At 40.2% G+C, this 10113-nt stretch overlaps 1 protein-coding gene across 1 annotated transcript in view; it reads right to left on the reverse strand.

The window, feature by feature from the left end:
- The window catches only part of ptprna (protein tyrosine phosphatase receptor type Na), a gene marked incomplete at both ends in the record, with an annotated part of 18576 nt that extends 9345 nt beyond the window's left edge, over nucleotides 1-9231 (reverse strand). Inside the window, 7 exons of the mRNA XM_080037803.1 lie at nucleotides 76-228; nucleotides 398-599; nucleotides 734-881; nucleotides 1474-1591; nucleotides 2046-2156; nucleotides 5846-5896; nucleotides 9156-9231. Of these exons, the coding sequence (XP_079893929.1) occupies nucleotides 76-228; nucleotides 398-599; nucleotides 734-881; nucleotides 1474-1591; nucleotides 2046-2156; nucleotides 5846-5896; nucleotides 9156-9231 (859 nt within the window). The remainder of the gene's footprint in view (nucleotides 1-75; nucleotides 229-397; nucleotides 600-733; nucleotides 882-1473; nucleotides 1592-2045; nucleotides 2157-5845; nucleotides 5897-9155) is intronic.
- Between the last annotated feature and the right edge of the window lie 882 nt (nucleotides 9232-10113).

Below are 10113 nucleotides of genomic sequence, written 5' to 3' on the forward strand. Positions count from 1 at the left end.
TTTCTTTACATTTGTTTGGCAAAGATGTCATTTAAAGCATCATTGAACATTTAATTTTAAGTTTGTTCTCCTCACCGCTGTTCCCAGACATTGTGCTGAGGTCCTGAGGAACCTTTTTACTGTGTGGCGTTTGTTGTCTGCCAGCAGTACCAAGTCTCTCCTCTAGGGTGTAGTCTTCCACATAGTCCACTGGTATCTCCACTTCCAGGTCCTCATAATAAGGCAGACCTGCTAATAGCACAACATGTCACAATAATAAAGAGAATCGATGATTTATATTGTCTTTAACTGTATCTTCATCTGTGCTATCTGATACTTCTACAGTTGTATGTTTTTGCGATCTTCCTTGGATAGCTCTTTGTGTGTTTTATTAAGTAAATCTTCAAATCCTGTTCACCTGCGGGAGCCATGGGAGAGGCCCCTCGGTGGCGATAAGAGGGCTGTGCGGATGTCAGGTAGAGAGACAGGGCTTCCTGTAGCAGCTGCCTCTCGCGCTCGCGCTCACGCTCTCTCTGATTGGCCTGGGACCTTGAAGAGGGGCGGGCATAACCACCTCCTGCCCCAATGAGGGATCGCTCTGCTTCATCTTGGTACCTATGCTAAAAATAGGAGAGATATTATGCCGATTTAGTACTGTTTGCACTGCATGTGTAAGATTTTATATTTTGCAGGTTTCCAATATATTTTCCAATATAATAATCATAAAGATGATGAACAATGTTTGTAGGTGTACCTGGTGGTATGTGTATGGGTCCATGGAGGCTGTCTGCATGCGTTGTGGAGACTGAGGAGGCTCGACAATCATGTAGTCCATATAGCTACCACCAGGAGGATTGGACCCCGATTTAGAGCCGTGGTGTTGGGGGATGTGCTGTTTGGATCTGGCAACCCGGAGAAAAAACAAACTGACCCTGCGTTCCAATACCCATACTTTCTGCTATTTAGTATGTTAGAATAAATATTTAGGATGTCCCAATTTCGTGTGGTCAGATTTAGTATGCTTAAAATATCCGGATGTCTACTAAATCCGGCTGAGATTTTTCGTGTTTAAATCGGCATGCTATTTGGGCAATTCTGACCCACAATCCAGTGCGCACCGGAAGTGACGTCACCTCGAGGGAGCCTCCGTATGAAAACAACCGGGGATATAAAAGCAAGAGGCAAGATCAAGGTGCGATGTTATGATGAAATAAATGAGTAAAAGTAAGTCCCAATTGTATGCCTACTGCATGCTAACTAGATTATCCTTATGGTCAGATGTAGTATGCAGAATAAAAAAAAGAAAGAGTATATGATTTGGAACGCAGGGTGAAGATTAGGATGGATACAGAAGGGGGTTGAAAGGAGGGAACAATAAATAAGTCCAGAGGATACTGAATGGTGAAATAAATATAGGTATCTGACGCCGTCCTAAGACTTTTGCGCAAAGTGTACATTTCTCACCGAACATCAGTGTAACTGGAGAGTACTCACTGAGACGAATGAGAGGAGGCAGGAGATGAGTTTGGCTTATAGGGTTGAGTCTTATAGGGAACTCTCTTCAGCTCCTTTGATAAAATATACTGGGTGATGTCATCTTGCCAGGAAAGACCTACACACACACAAACACAGGTATTAAAGAACAAAAGCTGAGCGTGCAAGACCATGGTGTGTGTGTGAGGGCGAGAAAAGGAGAGAAAGATGATCTGAAATCAATATTCTAGTGTGCCGTATAATGAAAGTATTTCATCCGGTATTAATAGTGTCCATAAGGTTAATACAATTTTGAGTCCCCATCGGGTCGAAGTATAGCCTCACAGAGCAGCTAGAATGACTGTTGACGGTTAATTGAGTTTTTCCAATGTTGTATTTTGTATCGGTTTTCTTAACTTTGTAGTAGACTGACACACACTTGCACCAGACTATAATTTACTGTAAATAAGGACTCACAAACTTACCCTGAATCAGATATCCCATCCTTTCTCTGTTTGTCACAGCTACTTAGAAGCCATGATACAGTCGCGCTAACAGTTAATGCTACCAAAGATTTATATGTACTATCTCACCTTGTTGCATGAGCTGCTTAAGGACTTCCTGCATCCTCTTCAGAACAGGAACTGACACCTGGTACTGGACCTGGTCCTGCTTAGAGCTACGACACTGACCAAAGAGCCCATCTGGAAATAATACACACACACGCGCACACGCACGCACACACACACACACACACACACACACACACACACACACACACACACACACACACACACACACACACACACACACACACACACACACACACACACACACACACACACACACACACACACACACACACACACACACACACACACACACACACACACACACAGACAGACACACACCAAAAGCTGTTAATAACTGTTACCCTGATTTTGCCAAAATAGTCTTATGATATTTTTTAAAGTGACTTTGAGCAGAGCTGGCAGACTTTTAGCAACATTTGTTTTGCCATACCACAGCAGGAAAGGCACAGATGGAAGAAATAAAATTAATGATGGCCAAATTCTATTTAGCTGCTTCAGTTGCAGGGTCCTGGTATTGTGTATGTCACAATGTCATGGCTAACACAGCCACTTGAATAGAACAGAACAGAGCCAAACATAATTATATTAGTAACACCTGTCTATATCTGAAAACAGAATAAACAATGCATCAATTGAAATTTTCATAAAAAAAAACATATAGACTTTAACAAATAGTTTGGGCCTTCAACCCATAAGATTAGTACAGTATAGCCTACGTTATTCTTATGTGTTAGTCTCCCCCCTCCCCGGTCCATCACAGTGACTCATGGTTTTAAAGTGCAGCCCACACACCTACTGAATGTCACATTCCTTCTGACATGGTTCTGACACCGTCAGCCTGCATGCTTTACAAAAAAAATTATTTTGAATAGTTAATAACCTGGCAAGGCAGCCTCATAGCAACATAAATAATAATAGCATTCTCACCAGAAATTATTTTCTGTTAACTGTTCTCACGGCACAATTATAAACTAAACACATGAAGCCCATGAACACATTATGTAAACCTTCCACCAAGAGACAAGCTGATGCATCATTCTTCATGCTTTACAAAGTTAGTGCTCTAGGCCTACATCATTGCATTGAGGTCTACAAGTGTTCATCCCTTCTAATAATTGAATAACCACTTTGGACATTAGTAGTTATTAATCGAAAGCTTTCTGGAATCAGGGGATCAAATGCTTTATACTGGAAAACTCCTGGAAAACTGAACTGCAGAGCTATCCGAGTGAGTATCAAATGAATATCCAGAGAATAAGATTGTCTAACTGCGATTTGATGGGAATAGTGATATTGCAGAGTACATTAGGTATTATCTGTCGCACTGATGAGTCACTGCAGTCTTTTGCCACACCAGCTGAATCTCACTCAACCCAACCCGGCCAGCTACAGTCAAACTGCAAAATTGTTATACTGAGTAGATTAGAGGGGATTCATGTGTTTATTTCGGCCGCAAATGTAAAAGGAAACAGTGAATCTATACTGGTTGCCACAAGATGCATTGATGAATAAGAAGACTGACAATTTTCACTTTATTTCTGTTTTGCAGAGTTAGCTCCCTCTAGGTGTGTTAGTATACAATCGGGTAAATGTATTGTGTAAGCCTAACACGCTTACAGAATATTGAATACAGATACAGAGAGTGAAACCCATTACTCCAAATAGCTTTATGTTGATAATGTGATACATGTGACAATGTGACACACAATATTTTCTTCTGGCAATAAATTGCGCTGGAAGAGTGTAAATACAATATAGCTCCTGTTCCTGGTGGGGAACTGACGTATGACGGAGAGACAGGGGACATGGAGAGAAGAGGAATGGAAGATGAATGGAGAGGATACAGCAAACTGCACGGCTTGATTGGATTGGGACTATTTCTGGAGCGTGGGTTATTTCTGCTGCTATCATTTTTGTGCAAGGGAACACACAAACAGTAGTATTTAGCGATGGATGCTGACAACCTGTTAAATGTAAAAGAGATGCAATGATTTGTTCAATTTACATTTACATTACATTCAATAAAAAAAAGCTCTCTGGCCAATTATGACAGACCCACAAAACCTTCTGTTTTATTTGAGAGAGGCTTGTGTCAAACACTGTTCACACACCACAACCTTTATCAAATGTATAGAGACTATGGACGGTGACAACCTGCAAACATTTCAAATATGTCACCATGGCATATTATCAATTTCTATAAGGGCCCAGCCATACATCCTATCACTGACACAAATAAACAGCAGCTGAGGGCACCTGAAAGACGCTGTGGGTTCCAGATAGCACATAGGACACGATTGATCTAACCTATCACTGGTGGTAGCAGACAGTAGGCAGCCATAAAGAAAGAAAAAGAACTAAAAGAAAACTCGAGGTCTGAGCATGTGCTGCAGGGATGGAAGGTTGTGCTGAGCAGTAAGCGGGCATCATTTGACATTTTAGGCCAATTATTTCTCAAAGGACAATAATGTATTCACCATACCTTGCGAGCAACACCCTAAAGTATACTAAAATATATGCTGGCTATTATTATACTAAAAGATTTACTGGCCATCAGTGCTGGAGAAAAAACGGAAATTGCTTTGCCAGTTTAATGACGTTTTTCCTATTTCAGATCAGAGATTAATAGTCGATTATTACGTATAGTGCATTTATACATGATCTAAGCAAGGCATATTTTTCCTTTTATTATTGAAGTTAAAGATTTAGTAAATGTAGTATAATCACTGCTAAAATTAAAAGATAAAGAAGAAGAAAACGTTCCAGTAAGAATGACTGCCAGTGTAGCATGTCGGCTTTATCTGTGAGAAGGAACAGAGCAGCAAGATTTTCAGCCGTTTATTATTTCACAAAATGTGAAAAGTATAAGATGTCAAACATGTCATCCAGCGAACAAAAGTTACAGTTTACAATGAGGCATTGTCAAGTACAATATTTGGCTTAATGTTAGTAAACTAAACATAGACAGAAATACTTAAATCATTAGGATGAAATGGATCCAGAAACAGGGGTCTGAATGTAGTCTCTTTACTCTCGTTATCTCATTCAGTCAAACACCTCTGTAACCTCCCTATCCAAACCCAACACTGTGACTGCCTAATCTGTGTGTGTGTGTGTTAGTTAGTTACTGGGAGACTTGTGGGTGTCAGTATGGGTAAAATTCTCTGTGGACTATTAGATTTTTTCCATATAATATAAAAATAAATGTGCCCTGTGTCTGCTTGAGAGTGGTAAGTACGCCAATCTGTTTTATATTCTGTCCAATGTCTGTGCGTGTGCGCAAATGCAATTTCCACAGAGAAGTGCGTAAGAGTGTGTCAGTGACTCATCGCTGTATTTGCACAACAACTGTGGGGGTGCCGACCTCACTGTGATGTCAGTGTTGCCATAGAGACAGCGGAGCGGGGGAGGGGCTTAGGTAAAGATGAGGAAAAGGGAGAGAGGCAGGTGACGGAGAGAGGGAGAGAGAGAGACAGACCAATGTTGGCACATGTAGTGTGTATATGTTTATGTGTGTGTGTGTGTGTGTGTGTGTGTGTGTGTGTGTGTGTGTGTGTGTGTGTGTGTGTGTGTGTGTGTGTGTGTGTGTGTGTGTGTGTGTGTGTCCAGCTGCAGGGTTAATCATGTATAAAGCTGTAGAGGCAGAGAACGGACTAAGAAAGTTTGAGATAAAAAAACAGATAATGTTTGATTGTGTGTGTGTGTGTGTGTGTGTGTGTGCGTGTGTGTGTGCATGCATGCATGCGTGCGTGTGTATGTGTTTGTGTGTGTGTGTGTGTGTGTGTGTATGTTGTACTCACCATCTGAGCAGAACTGATCCCTTGCGCACAACTTTCTCTCAAACAGGCAACCTGACATAGAAAGACAAAGAGAGGGCAAGCAGGTGCTCAGAATTAAAACATTTCACATTAAATTCCATGGCAACAGCTGCTTTAACTCACAATTAGGGAGTCCAAATGACGCCATAACAGTGTGAGCTGGGCCCTGGCTTAGTCATCATAATGAGTCTTCACAGTGTTTACAAAAAGAAAAAAAAACACAAAAACTCATAAAACCATTTTGCTGCTGCAGTGATAAACAAGTTGAAGAGAATATCAACGGTTGTAACATGATATTTATTTTGGGGGGGGGGGGGTATTGTTATGCTTTAATTGAACAGGCAACAATAATACAATGCTTTCTTCAGTAATTTCAGTCATTCCTTCCTTTGCAATTTATTTTTCATTACTTCTTCTTCTACTACTTTTTCGTGGGAAGTGAGTAACACCATTGAGGGTTAAGGCAATGTGGGAAGCAGCAGGTGGCTGGAGATAGATTAGGAACATAAGCACAGCAGACTATGCCGAGATTATACTGTGGATTTCTCTCACGTCTCTTTTTGCAGAGAAAGAGAGAGAAAACAAATCCTTTATTGCTTCGGTTTGCATGTACAAGACTAAAAAAGTTAATTAATGTTTAACTGAACACGAACTTTCACCGAGAAGATCGAAAACTATTTTGCTCTGCCTTGTAAAGTGATTTGACGCATTGCATTACAGGGGGTTCCAGTGACTCACACTTCTACTTCATTTAAAGAGAAAAACACACACTGTACAAGCTTTTCACTTTTAAACATGAGACTACATTTTATATATGTTTATTTATCATGTTTTTTTCTTTGCATAACTAATTTTGAATTAATGTGAATTTATTTGGACCAAATCTCACTCAATCTCACAAGCAAATACGATGACTTCTCACAAAAAAAACAATAAAGAGAGCTGTTATCTAAAAAAAAATAAGCAAACATGTCTTTTACTCAGAGACCTTTGCTTTTACATATTTGTGAGTGAACCCACTATACATGAGTAACTCAAACCAGCTCCATAAAAAAAGGTGGATATAATTACATTGGGACGCAGCCAAGAGAGAATATAATTGCAGCAAACAGGGGGGTTGCGAGGGACTGTAATGCTCATCACCACAATGTTGACCAGGGAAGGACATCTGGTATAGTTTGACCAAGAAAAAAAACATGGAGCAACTTTATTTTCCATGGTTTAAAACAGCTTTACACTTATGGATCTGGTTTTAAAATCTTGTTTGATAGATGAAACATGGAAACATGACAAGCATGAGCGTTGACCCATGGGAATGTCTGAAGGAGACACCTGTTTTTAGACTAGCAGAAATATAGCCGTGGTGGCCAGGTGCTAGGCTCTCATGGTAAAACTCCCCAACAGGCACAGGAATGAAGTGGCTGGGTATGTAACATAATTCAGTTTTTTAAAGAACAATTAAGTTTATGGTCAAATGTGTACACTAGCATGGCAAAATAATACAAAGCCTCCAATGAAGGTCATGACTTTGGGCGAGCAAATTTAAGGTAAACCTGACATACAGTGTTCCCCATAGCAACAGGACAACCGACCTTATAGGGAAATAGCTGGCTGCTGAGAGACATCAGCTTCAACATCAAGATCATACTGTGTGTGTGTGTGTGTGTGTGTGTGTGTGTGTGTGTGTGTGTGTGTGTGTGTGTGTGTGTGTGTGTGTGTGTGTGTGTGTGTGTGTGAATGGACAGTGGGACGTATGGGTGTATGGCTAATCAAATGAACAGATGGATGGATGCATGTGTGAAAGAACAGAGATGGAGGCAGAAAAGCGTAATGGATGAACGGACACAAAGGGAAGCAACAACACTGGTATCTCTCCATGGTGCTGAAATCTCAGGCCCCAGCAGAATGGCTCCCTGCTGAGCCGGCCATTGTTCATTGTTAGGTTGTTTCTAGTTTTTTTGTATGCTGTATCGTCTTGTATCCATTGGTTTCCTCAATGACGTATCATTTTTGATAGCACTGTGCAGAAACACCAGTGTTTTAGCAGCATGTTATGTTCCCTTTTTTGCTTGTTTTTAGAAATGTTTTGACACATTTGAAATAAAAATATTCAAAATACAATTTCCAACAACTTGAGGGTTATTTTGAAATATTTAAATCACAGCCCATCGAACCTACTGTCAAACATCTAGAATGAATCAGAATCAATTATTTGAGTGTTTAAATGTAAGTAATAAAGCATTATGAAATAGTTCAAATAGCTTACTATAAATAGGATGGAGGGGCAGTGACAATAACCCTGTAGGAACAAAATCTTGTTCTTTTTAAGAGAAAAAACTCTGAGGAGACAATGACGTGGACTTTCGATCTCAGTCAGAATAATTATTAAATCACTCCATATTTTAAAAATGTCCACCTTCACATCAGACATACAGTTTGCCTGCAAAAACAAAACAAAACAATATAGCGTATTTTTGGATGTAAGTCTTAAAGGAAAGGGTGTGTGACAAAGCACTTGTTGCATCCTTGTGTCAGTTACTTACTATGCCAGTTGTATGCATCAATCTACTAAACGAAAAATAATAAAATCCCTCAAGCTTTAGCAATGATTATTAATATGAAAATAGTCACGCTGAAACAGCTGCCTTTTTTCATCAACATAAACATAGTAACATCACTGCAACAAATACTAATCTACACTATTCTGGCATCACTAGATATGTATTTTTTTTTTTAAATGTAGGCCTAATGGATTATTTAATTTTACTTTTTTTTTAATCTATCCATTATAGAAAATATACAACCTGCTGTCTTTTCTGTTCACTGGGATCAGTGTGTACTGTTTTCTATCGTATACGATGTAGTTCAGTGCATGTTAAAACATAATTCTGCTGTCTTTTTTTCCCTAATTCCTTGAAATGATCCCATACTCTATGAGAACAAGAAAAAAACAGAAAAATACTCACTTTAGACTAGTTTTATTTTATCTGCCGTATCACTCACCCTCCGTCTCTCCTCTTCAGTTTCTCCCCAGCAGCCACTACACTTACCCACACAGACCATCTCTCTCTATAAAATGTTGACAGTTCGATTTAGATTAAATACGGCTATCCTTTCCCTGAATGTAGGGACTAGTCTCTGTTGGAAATATTACAGGACTATGAGAGCGATGCCACAGGAGATTAAGTATACGGATGACTGAATTAGCTGTTGAGATGCCATGCATGTCCGTGTTTTGCTTTCTGATAAGCCCCGTGCGACCATCGTGATTATAAATGATCATATATCTTACCGTAATTGTCTGAGATTCCCGGTTGGCACAGCGCGGTTAGGAGAAGCAAAACTCGCCATGGCTTGAGGTGTTGCATGATCCCTCTGAAGCCTTGAAGAGACAGCAGCAGCAGCGGAGGAGGAGATAAAGAGAGAAGGATGCTTTGTATTTTTTTGCTCCCGTTTTACCCTCTTTTAAATCCCCATCATGTTCAAGCGAGTCGCAGCCAGTGTCGACAGCTCACATCGCCGCCAACGAACCCATGCGAAGGAAAAATAGAAATAATACTGCAAGAAAAAGAAAAGAAAAAAAAACTATTTCCTAAATGTGAACAGGCGGGGCATGTGTGGATGGGGAGGGGGGACGGGGGAGGAGAAGGATGGTCTCTGTGTGCAAGCAAACGTAGTAACACAACTGCGGGAAATAACGTAGGCTACAGTTTGAAGATCCGTGGAGCAGGAAGCCCCCTGAGGGTGAAGGAACCGACCTGCAGCTACGTCACCACCTAACCAAGAACGTCATTCATTCATTATTCATAAACGTGCATGCATGTACACACAACGTGACGCAGACAGGCAACGTTTCGTTTCTATACAATCCATACAATTTAAAGGTGCACACAGTCCAAGTCTCACCTCGTTTTATTTTTTATTTATTGTTTTATCTCTCTGACAACATGCATACTATTTGGTATGCCACAGTAGGCTATATTATTTTTGTAAGATAGGCTTGAACCCACCCCCATACTTTTTGATGGAATGAGGGGAGGATTTAATAGGTACAAGTGCTCTCTCAATGGAACAATACACTGTGATTTACATAAAGAGCCTCTTCAAAGGTGCTCCCCTTTGGACAAAAGCAGTAGTATTTTTACCACGACAGCTGTTGTTCCTAGGTGAGCAGGGGTGTAAAGTAGCGAATTACATTTACTCGCGTTCCTGTAATTGAGTAGTTTTTTCGTGTAGGCATACTTGTAATT

The sequence above is a fragment of the Ammodytes marinus genome (genome assembly GCF_949987685.1).
Source record: "Ammodytes marinus genome assembly, chromosome: 12".
Taxonomy (NCBI): domain Eukaryota; kingdom Metazoa; phylum Chordata; class Actinopteri; order Uranoscopiformes; family Ammodytidae; genus Ammodytes; species Ammodytes marinus.